This window comes from Erinaceus europaeus, chromosome 5 (assembly GCF_950295315.1).
Source record: "Erinaceus europaeus chromosome 5, mEriEur2.1, whole genome shotgun sequence".
Taxonomy (NCBI): domain Eukaryota; kingdom Metazoa; phylum Chordata; class Mammalia; order Eulipotyphla; family Erinaceidae; genus Erinaceus; species Erinaceus europaeus.
Genome location: NC_080166.1, coordinates 56,309,141 through 56,327,995, shown reverse-complemented (window position 1 = coordinate 56,327,995; position 18,855 = coordinate 56,309,141). Strand labels below are relative to the sequence as shown.

General features: G+C 40.9%; 1 protein-coding gene across 8 annotated transcripts in view; it reads left to right on the top strand.

Moving 5' to 3' along the window:
• The window catches only part of OSBPL8 (oxysterol binding protein like 8), a 182,443-nt gene that overhangs the window by 133,474 nt on the left and 30,114 nt on the right, over window positions 1–18,855 (top strand). For all 8 annotated transcript variants that reach the window (XM_060191341.1, XM_060191340.1, XM_060191348.1 and 5 more), the window contains 4 exons: window positions 1,595–1,679; window positions 10,817–10,988; window positions 12,135–12,372; window positions 13,768–13,952. In XM_060191341.1, the coding sequence (XP_060047324.1) occupies window positions 1,595–1,679; window positions 10,817–10,988; window positions 12,135–12,372; window positions 13,768–13,952 (680 nt within the window). The remainder of the gene's footprint in view (window positions 1–1,594; window positions 1,680–10,816; window positions 10,989–12,134; window positions 12,373–13,767; window positions 13,953–18,855) is intronic.

Genomic DNA, 18,855 nt, shown 5'->3' with positions numbered 1-18,855 from the left:
GATGTTAAATCTAGTCAGTTCCAAATGTTGGTAAAGGAGTGTGCAGTTAAGTAAACAGTAGACTATGTTCCACAAGCAGAGCCCGCTTAAGACATGGCTACACAGCTTCAAAGTCCTTGCTTATGAGTAGGAAATAGCAGTAGTAATGATCTCTCACTTTGTTTGGGGATCCTGATCATTTCACATGAAAGCTTTTCAAATGTTCACCAGTCACCGGTGAAGAGTAAAGCACCAGGGGTTGCATAAGGAATTTTTCTAGCATGAAATCAAGAATCAAGCCCAGGCGGTTCTACTCTTAAGTTTAACTAACTGTTTACTGGTTCTAGGAAAGGACCTATCAATTATAAAGCAATCTGATACTAGAGAATTTGTTTAAATCTTATTCATTGGGAGGGAGGTCCTACCCCATGACCCAGTGAGCCACCCAGCCGAGCGCACATGTGCAAAAATCCAAACTTAAACTCATGCAGGGGAAGATTGCACTAGCAGTGGGCAGTACAGAAAATGTCCCTCTGTCTGTCCCCACACACACACACACCCTCTAGAAAAAAAAAAAAGTCACCAGGAACATTGTAACTGTGTAGACACTTGAGTCCCAGCAACAACCCTGGTGGGGGAAAATTATTCATGCTTTTATTCCTACTTTTTTATTTTAAGCCTTCATTTTGAATCTGCAGTTTTATTTCCTAATGTACATACTTTTAAAAACTCATCTTCTTCTATGACCTGACAACTTTAAATTATGCTTATTCTTTCAAAATTGTTTTATAAATTCAGTCCTCAGATTTGTTTACAGATAAGAACTTTGTTCCACCTAACCTTGATCTCAGTAACATTAGTTACTAGAGAGTTCCTGTTGTTACTGTACATCTAAAACAATCCAGCCAACAATCAAGCTTCTTTTTTCTCTCCTGTTTCTGGTAAATAAAATGAGCTTTTATAGTCAGTGACTTTTTCGAGTATATCATTAGTGATAAAGCAGAGGTTTGTTTTCACCTACAGCTAGTCAGATCCATTTCTCTTTTCACTTAACCATTGTGATCAGCTATTTCTTTAGTGCTCTAGAAATGTACCAAGTCTTTAATTATAGTACCTATAGAATGAAAATGCCTGTGAAATTAAATTTTAGTTTATCTGGCAAATTTCGTGGTTTTTTTTTTTAACAAGATGCAGAGACTTTTTTTTTCAATTTTTATATTTATTTATACTAGAAAGAGACACATATAAATTAACTGAGAAGCTGGAGAGAGAGAAAGAGAATTGCGCCAAAATAAGACTGAGCTGGGAGGAGGGTTCAGATCCTGGAACATGATGGCAGAGGAGGACCTAGAGGGTGTTAGATTCCCACGTGGAAAACTGAGAAATATTACACATGTATGAACTAACTGAGAAATATTACACATGTATGAACTACTGTATTTTACTATTGACTACAAACCATTAATCCCTCAGAGAGAGAGAGAGAGGCGGAGAGAGAAATAGAGAGGACTTCATACAGAGACTCTTAATGATAACTGTAAGTTAAGTTTTCTGGTGAGATGCTGTCTTTGCTGACATAATTAATATATATATATATATATCCCTTGATTTCAAGGGTCCAAAAGGTGAAGCAGTTGGTTCGATAACTCAGCCCTTGCCTAGCAGTTACTTGATCATCCGAGCTACTTCTGAGTCCGACGGTAAGTACAGATCTGTATAGACTGCACTTTGGCTCTGTTTTCAAGAGTTTAGTTTATGTACTACTCTTTATCTTCCTTTTGGAAAAATTTGCCTTTAATTTTATATTTGAAACAGATGTATTGTCATTATGAACACTAAATATATTATTTACTGAGTGGACAAACAGGGACATACAATGATTTCTTTTTAATTTCTTTATTGAGCAATTAATGTTTTACATTCAACAGTAAATACAATAGTTCGTACATGCACAACATTTCTCAGTTTTCCACATAACAATTCAACCCCCACTAGGTCCTCTGTCATACTTATTGGACCTGAAGTCTTCCCCCTCAGCCACCCACCCACCCCAGATTCTTTTACTTTGGTGCAATTTTAGTTCAGGTCCTATTTGTGTTTTCTAATCTTGTTTTTCAACTTCTGCCTGAGAGTGAGATCATCCCATATTCATCCTTCTGTTTCTGACTTACTTCACTTAACATGAATTTTTCAAGGTCCATCCAAGATCGGCTGAAAACGGGGAAGTCACCATTTTTTATAGCTGAGTAGTATTCCATTGTGTAGATATACCACAGCTTGCTCAGCCACTCATCTGTTGTTAAGACACTGGGTTGCTTCCAGCTTTTGGCTATTACAAATTGTGCTGCTAAGAACATATGTGTACAGAGATCTTTTTGGATAGGTCTGTTGGGTTCCTTAGGGTATTTCCCCAGAAAAGGAATTGCAGGATCATAGGGTAGGTCCATTTGTAGCCTTCTGAGAGTTCTCCAGACTGTTCTCCACAGAGGTTGGACCAGTTGACATTCCCACCATCAGTGTAGGAGGGTTCCTTTGATCCCACAACCTCTCCAGCATTTGCTGCTGTTACCTTTTCTGATGTATAACATTCTCACAGGAGTGAAGTGGTATCTCATTGTTGTCTTTATTTGCATTTATCTGACAGTCAAAGACTTGGAGCATTTTTTCATGTGTTTCTCAGCCTTTTGGATCTCTTCTGTGGTAAATATACTGTCCATGTCCTCCCCCAATTTTTGGATGGGGTCATTTGTTTTCTTGTGTTGAGTTTGGCAAGCTCTTTATATATTTTGGTTATTAGCCTCTTGTCTGATGTATGGCATGTAAAGATCTTCTCACATTCTGTGAGGGGTCTCTTGGTTTGGGTAGTGGTTTCTTTAGCTGTGCAGAAGCTTTTTAAGTTGATGTAGTCCCATAGGTCTATACTTGCCTTAGTCTTCTTTGTAATTGGATTCGTTTCATTGAAGATGTCTTTAAAATTTGTGTGGAAAAGAGTTTTGCCAATATTTTCTTCTAAGTATCTGAGTTTCCTGTCTAATATCCAAGTCCTTGATTCACATGGAATTTACTTTTGTATTTGGTGAAATAAAGTGGTTCAGTTTCATTCTTCTGCGTTTCAACCCATTTTTTCCAACACCATTTGTTGAAGAGACTCTTACTTTCCCCATTTAGTAGTCTGGACACCTTTGTCAAAGATTAGATGTCTATAGGTGAGGGGGCTTATTTCTGGGCTCTCAATTCTATTCCACTGGTCAGTGTGTCTACTCATGTTTCAGTACCAAGCAGTTTTGATGACAGTGGCCCTATAATGCAATTTGAGATCTGGGAGTGTGGCATCCAGTTCTGTTCTTTCTTCTCAAGATTGTTTTGGCAATTCTAGGTCTTTTTCTGGTTCCAGATAAACATGTGCAGCATTTGTTCTATTCTCCTAAAAAATGTGGTTGGGATCTTGATGGGGATAGCATTAAATTTATAGATGGCTCTGGGTAGTATATTCATTTTGATGATGTTAATTCTTGTAACCCATTAATATGGAATATCTTTCCAGTTCTTTGTGTCTTTTTCAATTTCCTGGAGTAGTGACTCATAATTTTCAGTATATAAGTTTTTCACTTCTTTTGTAAGGTTTACTCCTAGATATTTTATTGTTTTTGTTGCTATGGTAAAAGGAATTGATTTCTGGATTTCAACTTCTTCTTAGTGTTTGCATAGAAGAATGCCACTGACTTTTGAACGTTAATTTTGTAGCCAGACACCTTACTGTATTGCCTGATGATTTCCAGAACTTTCTTGCAGGATTCCCTAGGTTTTTCTATGTGTACTATCACGTCATCTGCAAATAGGGAGAGTTTGACTTCTTCTCTTCCAATCTGTATGCCTTTAACTCCTTGCTCCTGCCTGATTGCTATGGCAAGAACCTCCAACACTGTGTTGAATAGTAATGGTGATAGTGGGCAGCCCTGTCTAGTACCTAATCTGAGGGGAAATGTTTCCAGTTTTTCACCATTGAGTATGATGTTGGCTGTAGGTTTGCTATACATAGACTCCACTATCTTGAGGAATTTTCCATCTATTCCCATTTTTTGTAGTGTTTTGATCATAAAGGGATGTTGTATTTTGTCAAAGGCTTTCTCTGCATCTATGGATATGACCATGTGTTTTTTTGTCTTGCTTTTGTTGATGTGGTGGATCACGTTGATTGATTTACGTATGTTAAACTAACTTTGCATGCCTGGGATAATCCCCACTTGGTCATGATGAACAATCTTTTTAATATAGTGCTGTATCCAGTTGGCTAGAATTTTGTTCAATATTTTAGCATCTATGTTCATCAGACATATTGGTCTGTAGTTTTCTTTTTTGGTTGTGTCCCTGTCTGCTTTTGGTATCAAAGTTGGGTTCATAGAAGCTGGAAGGGAGTATTCCAGTGTCTTCAATCTTCTGGAAGACTTTTAAAAGTAGAGGTATTAGTTCTTCTTTGAAGGTTTTGTAGAATTCATTTGGAAAACCGTCTGGTACAGGACTTTTATTTTTGAGAAGCTTTTTGATAACTGTTTCAGTTTCATTAGCTGTAATGGGCCTGTTCATGTTATCTACTTCCTCTTTACTTAGTTTTGGAAGTTGGTAGGTATCTAGGAAATTGTCCATTTCTTCCAGGTTCTCTAGCTTGGTGGCATATAGTTGTTCATAGAAGTCTCACATGATATGTTGAATTTCTGTGGTGTCTGTTGTGATATCTCCTCTTTCATTTATGAGCCGATTTATTTGGGTCGTCTCCCTTTTTCATTTTGTGAGTCTGGCAAAAGGTTTGCCGATTTTGTTCACTCTTTCAAAGAACCAACATTTACTTTCGTTGATCTTTTGTATGGTTTTCTTATTTTTAATGTTACTGATTTCTGCCCTAACTTTAGTGATTTCTGTCCTTCTGGTTGCTTGAGGGTTTCTTTGTTCTTCTTCTTCTAGGTCTTAAGATGTGCAGTCAGGCTATTTATTTGTGTTTTTTCTTGTTTCCTAATGTGTGCTTGTATTGGCTATGAACTTCCTTCTCAGTACTGCCTTAGCTGTGTCCCAAATATTTTGATAGCTTGTGTCTTCATTTTCATTGAACTCTCGAAACATTTTGATTTCTTCCTTGATTTCCTCTTTGACCCAGTAGTTTTTAAGTAGTACTGCTGAGCTTCTACATTTTGGGACTATTACTAATCTTTTGTTGATTGTTAAGTGTTAGTTTCATTCCACTGTGGTCTGAGAAGATGCTTGGGATGATTTAAATCCTCTTGAATTTGCTAATGCTGTCTTTGTGGCCTAACATATGGTCTATCTTTGAGAATGACCCATGTGGACTTGAGTAGAATGTGTATTCCAGTTTTTGGGGATGAATGACTGAAAATTTCCAATAGTTCTAGTTTGTCTCTTCATTTAGCTCCCGTATGTCTTTATTGATTTTCTTCCTGGATGACTTGTCAGGCTGAGAGAGTGGGGTGTTGAAGTCCCCTACTTGACTGTGTTGCTGTTAATATATTGCTGTAGCTCTTTCAGTAGATGTTAGATGGCTTCCCAATAGGTGCATAGATGTTAATAATTGTTAAGTCCTCCTGATTGACTGATCCTCTGAGCATTAAGTAGTGTCCATTCCTATCTTTTTTAATTTTATTGATTTTAAAGTCTGTCGTGTCAGATATAAGAATAGCTGTTCCTGCCCTTTTTTGTGGGCCATTGGCCTGTATGACAGTTTTCCATCCTTTCACTTTGAGTCTGTGTTTGTCTTGTTGAGTTGGGTGGGTTTCCTGTAGACAGCATATTGTTTGATTGTGTTTTCTGATCCATCTTCCTACTCTGTGCCTTTTAATAGGTGAACTCAGGCCATTGATGTTTATTGATATCAAAGACTGAAGATATTTAATGCCATTCTTGTACAGTTTCGAGTGTTCTGACATATGGCCTATTTATGGTGATCTGTTTATAGGAGACCTTTCAGAACCTCTTTCAGGGAAGGCTTGGTGATAGTTGATTCTTTCAACTCCTGCTTGTCTGAGAAGGTTTTTATGCCTCCATTTAGTCTGAATGACAGTCTACCAGGATACAGTAGTCTTGGTTGAAAGCAAGACTCATTTGTCATTGAGCACTGGATAGATATCTTGCCATTCTCTTCTGGCCAGTAGTGTTTGTGTGGAGAAGTCTGCTGCTAATCTTACGGGTTTTCCTCTGCAGGTGACTCTTTGTCTTCTCTTGCAGCCTTCAAAGGATCCTATCTTTATCCTTATTTCTTTCCATTCTAAATATGGTGTGCCTTGGTGTCTTTAAGTCTGGGTTAATTCTATTTAGGACTCTCTGGGCTTCTTGAACCTATATGTCTTTTATGTTGTCTAGACTAGAGAAGTTCTCAGCTATTCTGTTCTCAAAAATGCTTTCTTCCTCTCCCTCTCTTTCTTCCTCTGGTCAGCCAATAATGCATATATTGTTTCTTTTGAAGTCATTCCATAGGTCTCTGTTGTTATTTTCAGTATCTCTTAATCTCTTTTTGAGATCTCTTACTTCTTTTTTTAGTTGTCTCTAATTCTTCCTCGATCTTGATAATTCTGTCTTCAGCCTCTTCGATTCTATTCTCTCTGCCCTCTGCTGTTTTCTGGAGTTCAGCTATTCTATTTTGTTACCCTTTTCTGATACTGTTTAGTTTGTTCAGCTAGTGTGTTCTTAGCTCAGCTATTTCAGCTTCAAGCTCTCTGATAACCTTGAGAATGATTAGTGTTTTCTTCCAGAGCCTCATTTGTTGTTTCTGCATTTCTGATGATAATTATTTCAAACTCTTTACTCATTCCTGTGATTATTTCCTTAACTAGTGTTTCGATGTTGACCTTATTATTTTGTGCTTCAACCTTTGGGGGGCTTTTAGCTGGACTCTTGTCCTGGTTCATTTCTCCAATATCATTTTTATATATATAAGATTTTATTGATTTTATTAATGAGAAAGAGCCAGACATCACTCTGGTCCATGTGCTGCTGGGGATTGAACTCAGGACCTCATGCCTGAGAGTCTAGTTCCTTAGCCACTGCACCACCTCCAGACCACTCTCCAATATTTCTTCTTGTTGTTTTAACCATTTTTCCCGCTTTTGTTGCCCTTGTTGTTGTAGCCTTGTTGTGGTTATTATTGTTGTTGATGATGTTGTTCGTTGTTGGATAGGACAGAAATGGAGAGAGGAGGGGAAGACAGAGAGGGGGAGAGAAAGATAGACAGCCTGCAGAACTCCTTCACTGCCTGTGAAGTGACTCCCCTGCAGGTGGGGAGCTGGGGGCTCTAACTGGGATCCTTACACCGGTCCTTGCACTTTGTGCCATGTGCGCTTAACCCGCTGTGCTACCGCCCGACCCCCAGTTTAACTATTTTGTATGTTATGAGGTCCCTCTCTCAGCACTTTTCAAATTACTGATCACTCTTGCCTGGATTGACTTGTGTCTGTGTAAGGTCATTAAAGGATTCACAGTTGTGGAAATTGACAGTTGTTCCAATAGTATTTTAATCCCTGAGTTGGAGCTCAGTGGCTTAAAGGCCTCTTTTGTTCTTTTTCTTCTCTGTAGGCTATGGGAGCCTGAGGGCTTTTAAGTATAAGTAGGCTTCTTAGCTTAATCTCTGACTCCTAACCAAGAGATAAAGCAGGGTGGGGCACAGATATCCAGAGACTCTTACAGCCCCCCACTAGGCCAGATAGGTAAAGATCTTCTCCTGAGTTTCCTCGTTAGTTCTCTGTCCCACAGGGCCTCCCCACCGGTGCTCCAGATTCTGAGGGCAGTAGTGGTGGAGACCTCACAGTTACATTTGATGAGTCTCAAGGGAGTCCTCCCCTCCCTTCAGCCGTCCCCTTGTTGGTGAAACAGACTGGAGGTGGTGTCTCAACTGGTGAACTGGCGGATTGTTGCCAGCCACTTACTCTCTCCCTAGGCTCCTCTCTGTCCACGAGCCACACCTGTTTGCACTCACCAGTGATTTGGTGGGTTCCTGAAGTCGTTCTAGTCCTGCTGCTGTTCCATAGCCTCACCTCCAGAAGTGAACAATTTTTTAAGCCAGGTTTTTGGAAGAAAGGGGGAAATATCCTCCACCTCCATGGGTACTCATCTTCTGGTCAAGTTTGATTTTATTAACCAGAGCCCTGCTCAGCTCTGGTTTATGGTGCAGGGGATTGAACCTGGGACTTTGAAGCCTCAGGCCTGACAGTCTCTTCCCATCACCATTATCATAACTACTATCCAGGAAGCATTGTATAAATGAGTGATAAGTCAGAAACCTGAATGTTTTCTCCTTTCCCCATTACCATTTTAATATTTTTCCTTTTTTGTAATTGGGAGACTAATGGTTTACTGTCAACAGTAAAATACAATAGTTTGTTCATGCATAATGTTTCCCAGTTTTCCACATAACAGATCAACCCCAACTAGATCCTTCTCTGCCATCGTGTTGCAGGACCTGAACACTCCTCTCACCCCAGAGTCCTTTACTTTGGTGCAGTACACCAACTCCAGTCCAAGTTCTGCTTTGTTTTTTCCCTTCTAATCTTGTTTTTCAATTTCTGTCTATGACTGAGATCGTCCCATATTCATCCTTTTGCTGCTGACTTATCTCACTTCACATGATTCCTTCAAGCTCCAGCCCAGATGGGGTAGAGAAGGTAAATTCACCATTTTAATAGCTGAGTAGTATTCCATTATGCATCTAGACCTTAATCAGCCACTCATCTGTTGTTGGACCTGTGTTGCTTCCAGGTTTTGGCTATTACAAATTGTGCTGCTATGAACATAGGTGTATACAGATCTTTTTGGATGGGTGTGTTTGGTTCCTTAGGATATATCCATCCCCAGGAGAGGAATTGCAGGGTCATAGGGTAGGTCCATTTGTAGTCTTGTGAGAGTTCTACAGACTGCTCTACACAGGGGTTGAACCATTGACATTCCCAACCTCTCCAGCATTTGTTGCTGCTACCTTTTCTGATGTATGACTTTCTCACAGGAGTGAATGGTATCTCACTGTTGTCTTTATTTGCATTTCTCTGACAATCAATGATTGGAACATTTTTTCATATGTTTACTGGCCTTTTGTATCTCTTCTATGGAGAATATTCTGTTCATATCTTCTCCCCATTTTTGGATGGGGTCACTTGTTTTCTTGTTGCTGAGTTTGTTGAACTCTTTATATATTTTGGCTATTAGCCTCTAGACTGATGTATGGCATGTTAAGATTTTCTCCCATTCCATTCTCTAAGGGGTCTCTTTGTTTGGTGGTGGTTTTTTTTTAGCTGTGCAGAAGCTTTTTAACTTGATGTAGTCCCATAGACTTATTTTTTATTTATTCTTCTTTGTAATTGGATTTGTTCCATTGAAGATGTCTTTAAGATTTATACAGAAAAGAGTTCAGCCAATATTTTGCTCTAAGTGTTTGACAGTTTCTGGTCTAACATCCAGTTCCTTGATCCATTTGGAATATACTTTGATAAAATATAGTGGTTCAGTTTCATTCTTCTGCATGTTTCAACCCAATTTTTCCAACGCCATTTGTTGAAGAGACTCTCCTTTGCCCATGTAATAATCTGGGCTTCTTTGTCAGAGATTAGCTGTCCATAGGTGTGGGGGCATATTTTTGGTTTTTTGCCAGTATTCTCCATAGAAACTTGTTAACATTTGTTACTTTCAAATTATATTTAACAGTATATTTTATTGTTAAATATTATATACTGTTTAAATTTCTATATAGTACATTCAAGTACAAACTTCTTTTCTGCACTCAATATCTTTTTACCCATTTAATACCTTAATACTTAAATCCAGAAACAAATATGAACAGAATAAAATTTATTGACTATGAAAGCAAGAAAATTTTAAAACAGGGTGGGGGTAGATAGCAAAATAGTGATTTAAAGAGACTCTCAGGCTGGAGGTTCCAAAGTCCCAGGTTCAGTCTCTCGAACCACCATATACCAGACCTGAGCAGTGCTCTGGTAAGTAAGTATGAAAGAAAGGAAGGAAGAAAAGAGAATTTTAAAACATTAGTAATTGATAATGGATTTCTGCCTCATTTTATATTTTACAGTCTAAGCTAGCTCTGTCTAGGGAATCCTATGAACTTCCAAAGTATACTTTTATTATTTTTTAATTAAAAACATTTAAAAAATTAAATTATAAGTATGGGCATCTATTGCTTCTTTATTAATACAGTTCCCGTCTTTGAAAATAAAAGCATGCATGTTTCTGCTAGTTAACATTGCCAGTTAATGACAGTACTATACAGGCATTTCCAGGAGGGTGGTCTGCACGTCAGTATGAAGACTGCACTTTACGTAGTTTGTCTGCAGTGTAGATATAATACTTTATACTTTCTGTGCCTCTTTTTCTGGTACCTTCAGATTAACCTGCCTGTTAATATTCAGTTGTGAAAACAGAGGTGGGCTTGTCCCATATCAGGTGTGTTTCATACTCCTTGCTATATGCTGTTTCTTTTCCTTTTTTTTTTTTTTCTTGCCAGAGCATTGCTCAGCTCTGGCTTATGGTGGTGCTGGGGATTAAACCTGGGGCCTCAGAGCCTCAGGTGTGAAAATTGTTTACATGATCATAATGCTGTCTGCCCAGCCCCTATGCTGTTCCTTTGATCCATGGTTTCAGGATGCTGAGTATGCAAAAAATGAATTGTTAAGTTGAAAAATTGACTTTAAAAAACCCTGTCTAGATTGTATCTTCAAATAAATTTCCTAGTGCCCATTTCTCAAAGTGTAATATATTTGTGGTTAGCCAAGTTAAGATGAATACTGGCTTTTAAAGCATCTTGAACTCTACTACTTATGAATCCGTGTTCTAGGAAGGTGCTGGATGGATGCCTTGGAGCTGGCCTTGAAATGTTCTAGTCTTCTTAAGCGAACAATGATCAGGGAAGGGAAGGAACATGACCTGAGCATTTCATCAGAGAGCACACAGGTCACTTTGTATGGCCTGTTGCGTGCGAACAATCTCCACAGCGGTGACAACTTCCAGTAAGTGTATGATGCCGTCATTTTGGATGATGGCTCGCTTAGTGAGCAGGCCTAGCCTCTTCGTACTCATCTGGAATTGAAACTTGGCCATCTTCTTCCCATTATGACCTAAGTTCTTGTTGAAAATTGCTGAGGGCTGGAGTGCTGGCTCAGCAGCTGAGAGACATCAGCCTTGCTGGAGCCCTGCTACTGTGTTGGAAGGCCCAGTGCTGTGTTGTCTCTTATTCTCTATTGGGATCGTTTTTAACATTCTCCTTGCATCTGTGTGGTTTCCCTGCTCTAAGCTGGATTTTTCAGAGAAGAAGAGGGAAGGAGAGAAACAAAAGACACCACAGCACCAAAGCCTGCCCTGGTGTACCCCCTGTGATGTGCCAGGGCTTAAACTCATGTCGCCGTGGGCGTCCTTCCAGGAGAACTATCTCTCTACCCTGATATTTTTTCTATCCAATGAAAAACCCATAGGGCACTTCCTTAAACAAGAAATTTTCTTTTTAAAATGTCTGATCTGCAAACATGTGTCTTTAAAAAGCTGTCTCCCTTCTGTGCAGATTATTTCCATGATCATCCTAAGTAGGAATGAATATAGCAACATAACAAACTGAGGTTCAGGGTTCATTTCCATAAGCTGGTATTTCCGATTCTCCCTGGGCCTTCAGCCAAGCATTAAGTAGATGTAATTACTTACCTTTTATATTTCCTCGTTTTGTCCTTTTTTATAGGCACATAATCACTATTTGAGTTCACTTGTGAATCTGGTGATCTTACAGTTTCTCTTCAAATCAGAGTCATAGGTACAGGCAACTGTTATTTGTAAAACAGAAAAATCAGTGTCAAGAGAGACAACTTCACTTTTGCTCTTGGAGCATTTTAGACTCAACTGGTTGAGAAGAGGCAGAGAGCTCAAAATGTTGTCTTTCAACATTCCCCCAGATGCATGTCTGACTTCTCTATACCTACCTTTACAAATCTACAAAGTGGGAATAACCATGTTAGTGATCTCATGAGGTTACTTTCGCGGACTGAATGAGTTATTGTATAAAAAAGGCTTAGACAGTGCCCAGCACATCAAATTATGGATAAATTTTATGTGTCATTCTTAACTATTAGCCTCCTTTCTTTGTTCATCTGATAATGATTTCCCTTAAGGTTAAATGATAGTGAAATTGAACGCCAGCATTTCAAGGACCAAGATATGTATTCTGATAAATCCGATAAGGAAAATGATCCAGAGCATGATGAGTCTGACAACGAGGTGATGGGGAAAAGTGAAGAGAGTGACACAGATACATCAGAGAGGCAAGATGACTCCTACATCGAACCTGAGCCGGTGGAGCCCCTGAAGGAGACGACCTACACGGAGCAGAGCCACGAAGAACTCGGAGAGGTAAGGCCGCTTGTCTTCTGGGATTTTCTGGCTCTTGAGAATTTTCAAATGAAATGGAAGGTGTTTGGGCCTTTTCCTTGTTCTTTTGAAAGAACATTGATACATCATCTATTTTATTATCTTGATATTTTTTAACTTTATTATACTTGATTGAACAGAGAGAAATCAATGGGGTGGGCGATAGAGAAAGAGGGACAGAGAGACACCTGCAGCCCTGCTTCACTGCTTGTGAAGCTTTCCATCAGCTGGTGGGGGCCAGAGCCTCCAGCCGGGGTTCTTGTGCATGGTAATATGTGTACGTAACTAAGTGCACCAACCCCCGATGTCATCTATTTTATTGTTAAAGTCATATGAGATCCAAGACATACATAATTAAACACATATACAATATATTCTGTTAAATTTTAATTTTCTTTTTTTGCCTCCAGGGTTATGGGGCTCCATGCCTGCACTACGAATCCACTGCTCCTGTGGCCATTGATTTCTTTTTCTTTCTTTCTTTCTTTCTTTCTTTCTTTCTTTCTTTCTTTCTTTCTTTCTTTCTTTTTTTGGACAGGAAAGAGAGAGAAATGGAAATGGAGAGAGGAAGGAAAGACAGAGAGGGGGAGAGAAAGATAGACACCTACAGACCTGCTTCACCACTTATGAGGCGACCCCCCTGCTGGTGGGGAGCTGGGGCTCAAACCGGGATCCTTGAGCGAGTCCTTGCATTTCGTATTATGTGTGCTTAACCAGTTGCGCCACCACCAGGCCCACTTAGTTTTCCTTCAAGTTGACTTTTAAACTGGGATTTTCCTGGGCTCAAACCCTGTTTGCAAGGTGGGAAGCTTCATAAGCAGAGAAGTAGTGCTGCAGGTGTCTTTCTTTCTCCCTACCTCTCAGTTTCTCTCTGTCTCTATTCAAATAAATAAATAAAATATTTTATAAAGAAATAACTAATTTGGAAAAAAAATGAAGGAAACACGAATCTTTAAGTTTGTAATTACTAGCAGTGCATGGAAGTAAAAAATAACATAGTAGAATGTTTGGATGATGGACTCTGTGTATGTTATTTACTTGAAAGCACTTACAAGTACCATTTTTACCTGAATTAGGTTTACGCATTACCACCAGAGGAACAAGACATGCAAAGCATCACTCTGGCATATGCAAAGCCAGGAATTAAACTTGGGACCTTGAACTTTTACATCCAGTTTTCTAGCCACTGCGCTTACCCCTTGGGTCCACTTGTATTACAACTATAGTCTTTATCGCCTAGTGGGATTTTTGTTTTCCCCCTTTAAGAATGCCTGTAGTAGTAATATAGAAATTTCAGATCTTCACTATTAGCTCTCTTTTCTGCATCTCTCTGTCTGTGGAGTAAATATCATATCCCATTATTATTCACTGGTGAAGGCAGGCGAGGCTTCTCAAACAGAAACTGTTTCCGAAGAAAACAAAAGTCTCATCTGGACGCTGCTGAAGCAAGTCCGTCCCGGCATGGACCTGTCCAGGGTGGTCCTCCCAACATTCATCCTGGAGCCTCGCTCTTTCCTGGACAAACTTTCAGATTACTACTATCACGCAGACTTCCTGTCTGAGTAAGTAGATTCTCGTTTCTTAAGAAGAAAACATTTCACGGGATTAATGAGATTTTCCAGATAACACTGGCTGTGCCTTACCATAATCAGACCAAAGGAGCTAGCCCTCTTCTTCATCAGTTCTTTTATTTCATCATAGTTCCGTTAACCCTGTGGAGAAATCTGTTTTTCTCAGAATAGGAGGCACATTCCTGTGATGCACAGATCTTAGAATGGCCCATCCCCTAACTTAAAAGCTTGCGCTCCTCTGGCAGTACGCACTGTCTCCTAGGCCTCACCTGACAGAGGACACCGTGCTGTTGGGCAGTGCCGTCTCCCACTGCAGAAGAGAGTGGAGGGCACACAGCGCCATATGCAGAGACTCTTGTCTCTTCCCCTTTCCCTCTCTCATGTCTAGCTCTCAAAATAAACAGATAAGTAAAAGAAGGGAATGAAAGAAGGGCCACCAAGACCAACAGAGTTACGGTGTGTGTACCAAGCCCCAGTATTACATAATCCTGGTGACCAAAAAATTAATTAATAGTTTGTAAATTTGTCTTTTATTTTGAGGATTAATGGTTTACTGTTGTTGGTACATGTAAGATTTCTCCGTTTTCTGCAAAACATTCTCACACCCATCCCCACCTAGGTCCTCCCCACCAACTCAGGCCAGGACCGACCTGAAAGCCCCCCACGCCCACCCCAAGTCCTTTACTTTGGGGCCATACACTTAAATCTATTTGTAAGCTGCAGAAATACTGGCAGAACAGTGGAGAACATACCTTTCCAGATGTGAGGGCCTGAGTTTGAGCGCTGGCACCACATAAAAGCCCCATAAATAGCTCCAGGGGCTCTGTGCTTGGTAGAGCAGATGTGGGTTGTCTCTCTTTGTCCTGGGTCTGTCTCTCCCTCCCCTCAAGAAAAAATAATAAAGAAATGAGATAATTGGCTCCAGGAAGGCTTCTGAGCAGCAGGCTTATAGGAAGGCCCAGCAGCACATTCCAGAAAGAAAGAGGAAAAGGAGGGTTGTGTATTTATATTTGCTTCTTGCTGTTGTTATTCTCCCTGTGGTGCTGCTCCCGCTCACACATGATGCCGCTCTACTGACCACCCTCCCTCAGCCACTGTTTCCTCAAAGAGTGTGAGACTGCAGGGCTGCTCTCCCACTCAGCGGTCTTTCCCTGTCATACGGTTCCAGTGTCCAAACCTGGGACGCTGCCCATGGAAGGCACGCACATACAACTGAGCTGGCTCCAGACCCCTGGTCCTCTAGGCTTCCAGAAAACTGTTTAAAGAGAAAAGGAAGCTTAAAAAAAAAATTGGGAATCGGGCAGTAGCGCAGCGGGTTAAGCGCATGTGGCGCAAAGCACAAGGTTCGTATAAGGATCCCAGTTCGAGCCCCCGGCTCCCCACCTGCAGGGGAGTCGCTTCACAGGCGGTGAAGCAGGTCTGCAGGTGTCTTATCTTTCTCTCCCCCCCTCTGTCTTCCCCATCTGTCTCTGTTTCTCTCTGTCCTATCCAACAATGATGACATTCATAACAATAATAATAACTACAACAATAAAACAACAAGGACAACAAAAGGGAATAAAGAAATAAATTTAAAAAAAAAAAACTACTGTAGCAGTTAACAGGCAGCTCAGAGTCATGAGAATGTATACTCCTTTATATTTCTTGAGTCTGGAACTCTTGAATATGTGTAAAACTCCCTAAGAAAGTTTGAACGATGCTGATTTGAAGAGAACATCAGAGGCTTGGTAGGCCCCTGAAGTATGGTCTTTCTACATGGGATTGTCATTAGTAAGCTTAGGCCTGGCCTCTGCCAGTTCCCACTCTGGTGCTGTGGGCCGGGGCTCTCACATGCAGTTTCTTGCTCTGAGCCACTTTGTCACGCAGATGGGAGCCAGGGAACACCAGGGCACTGGTGCATCCTCCGGTGGCTACATCTCCCATATGGCTTCAGGGTTCATGCTTGTGACACAGGCCCTATACAGTGAGCTAGCTCTCCTCAGTTTTATTTTATTTTTATTTATTTGTGGTTTTGACAGGACAGAGAGAAATCGAGAGGTATGGGGGGAGATAGGGAGAGAGAAGCAGAGACACCTGCAGCCCTGCTTCACTGCTCGTGAAGCCCCTTCCCCCCTGCAGGTGGGGGCCTTGCCCCTCCTTTAACACTTAGTCTCTAAAAGTTAGCACCTTAAGCTATGTGTCAAGCTTGAAGGTAAGAAACCTTAGGTAGAAAGAATCTACTTAACTTTACGTATGCACATCTCACGCAGTGTTTGCAGCAACAGAAAAGGGGGCAAAGGGTCAGCTGAATCCACACTTCTGGGTATTTCTTCCTTGATAGGAAAATACTTTTTCCATCAGGGCTTTGTGGGGGGTAGGAGGGAGGGTCATGCCTGTAAAATTCTACCATTTCCAGTAGACTTTTTTTTTCCAGGTAGAGAGTGAGAGAGACCACAACACCATTCCACTGCGTCTTTTTTTAAAAAATGTATTTATAAAATAAAAATATCTATGAAGTGGCACAGTGGCTAAGGCACTAAACTCTCAAGCATTAGGTCCTTCATTCGATCCCCGTTAGCAGATTGATGTCTGGTTCTTTCTCTTTCTTCTCCTATCTTTTTAATAAATAAATAATCCTTTAAAAATCATATATATATATATATATATATATATATATCTGCAAGAACATAGGATGAGGGGTATAATTCCATACAGTTCCCACCACCAGAGTTCTGTATCCCATTCCCTCCCCTGATAGCTTCCCTATTCTTTATCCCTCTGGGAGCATGAACCCAGGGTCATTATGGGGTGCAGAAGGTGGGAGGTCTGGCTTCTGTAATTGCTTCCCTGCTGAACATGGGCATTGGCAGGTCGATCCGTACCCTCAGCCTGTTTCTGTCTTTCCCTAGTGGGGCAGGGCTCTGGGGAGGTGGGGTTCTAGGACACATTGGTGAGGTCATCTGCCCAGGGAAGTCAGATTGGCGTCATGGTAACATCTGCAACTTGGTGTCTGAAAAAGCATTAAGATATAAAGCAGGACAAATCGTTTAACAATCAGGAACCTAAAGGTAAAAATATAGCAGATGAGATTTGGGGTCTCCATTTTGGAAAGGCTAGTAGGTCTATTTTAGGTATATGCCAAGGGGCCCATGACTTTACTAATTTTTACCTGAGCCCAACAGCTAATATGCAGGTGGACCAAAGGTATTATCTGGGTAGATGGTGTCAGAGTTGGAAATAGGACTAGACAGCTGGGTCAAGGAAGAGAATAGCTCCCAAATCTGGGAAAAGTATATAAATACCATTAACTGTAAACCCCATCGATTTGATCTGGGGCCTGTGTGCAGTGCAGGAGTCCGTGTAACTTCTGCATCCCTGTAGGTGTGAGTTCTCCTTCTGTGGTCATAGCTAGGAATGTTCTAGACTGCACCCATTGCTGGACCCGTCTTCCTCGAGTGGTAGAGTATGTTACCTAGCCGCCCTCCGGAGAATGGGGCAGTCCCTACCCTTGTTGACCCATATTACTCCACTGATTCTGACTCTTCCTCTTTTCATGGTCCTCCCATGAGCTGGCTGGAGGCTAAAACCTGCACACTCAGGTCATACAGCCTATTGGGACCTCTGTCATATATATGTTCCTCGCTGACTAAAATGTCATTAAATAATTCATGACTCTCAGACATAACCACAATTTTTTTAATTTGGGGGATTAATGACTTACAATCAATAGTAAATATAGTTGTGGGTACGTGTGTAAAATTTCTCATTCTTAAGCAAAACATTCCAACACTCCACATAGGTCCTCCTCCACCATAATGCGCCAGGGCCTCCCCCACCTCCCAGAGTCCTTTACTTTGGTGCAATACACCAAATCCAGCCCAAGTTCAACTTTGTGTTTCACCTTCTGTTCTTATTTCTCAGCTTCTATTCATAAGTGAGATCATCCTTTCACTTTGAGTCTGTGTTTGTCCTATTGAGTCAGGTAGGATTCCTGCAGATAGCATATGATTGGGTTGGATTTTCTGATCTGTCTTCCTACTCTGTGCCTTTTAATGGGTGAATTCAAACCATCGACATTTACTGATTTTTTTTTTTTTCTGCAAGGGATTGAACCTAGGACTTTGGAACTTCAGGCATGAAAGTTTTTTGTTTTGTTTTGTTTTTTTCCCCTCCAGGGTTATTGCTGGGTTCGGTGCCTGCACCATGAATCCACCGCTCCTGGAGGCCATTTTTCCCCCCTTTGTTGCCCTTGTTGTAGCCTCGTTGTGGTTATTATTATTACCATTGTTGATGTTGTTCGTTGTTGGATAGGACAGAGAGAAATGGAGAGAGGAGGGGAAGACAGAGAGGGGGAGAGAAAGATAGACAACTGCAGACCTGCTACACTGCCTGTGAAGCGACTCCCCTGCAGGTGGGGAGCCGGGGCCTCGAACCGGGATCCTTACGCCAGTCCTTGTGCTTTGTGCCATGTGTGTTTAACCCACTGCGCCACTGCCCGACCCCCAGTTTTTTGTTTTTTAACCAGAGCACTGATCAGCTCTGGTTTATGGTGCTTCAGGGGATTGAACCCAGGACTTTGGAGCCTCAGGCATCAGAGTCTCTTTGCATAACCATTATGCCATCTACCCCTGCCCTGCATGAAAGTATTTTTGCATAACGATTTTGTTATCTCCCCTGCCCCAGATATCTTTCTGAAGTAGTATATTTTGAGAGGCAAAACTGCTGGATCATGTAATAGTTCTATTTTCTCATTTTTAAATTATATTTTAATATTTATTCCCTTTTATTGCATGTTTTATTGTTGTAGTTGCTGATGTTGTCATTGTTGGATAGGACAAAGAGAAATGGAGAGAGGAGGGGCAGACAGAGGGGGAGAGAAAGATAGATGCCTGCAGAACTGCTTCAATGCTTGTGA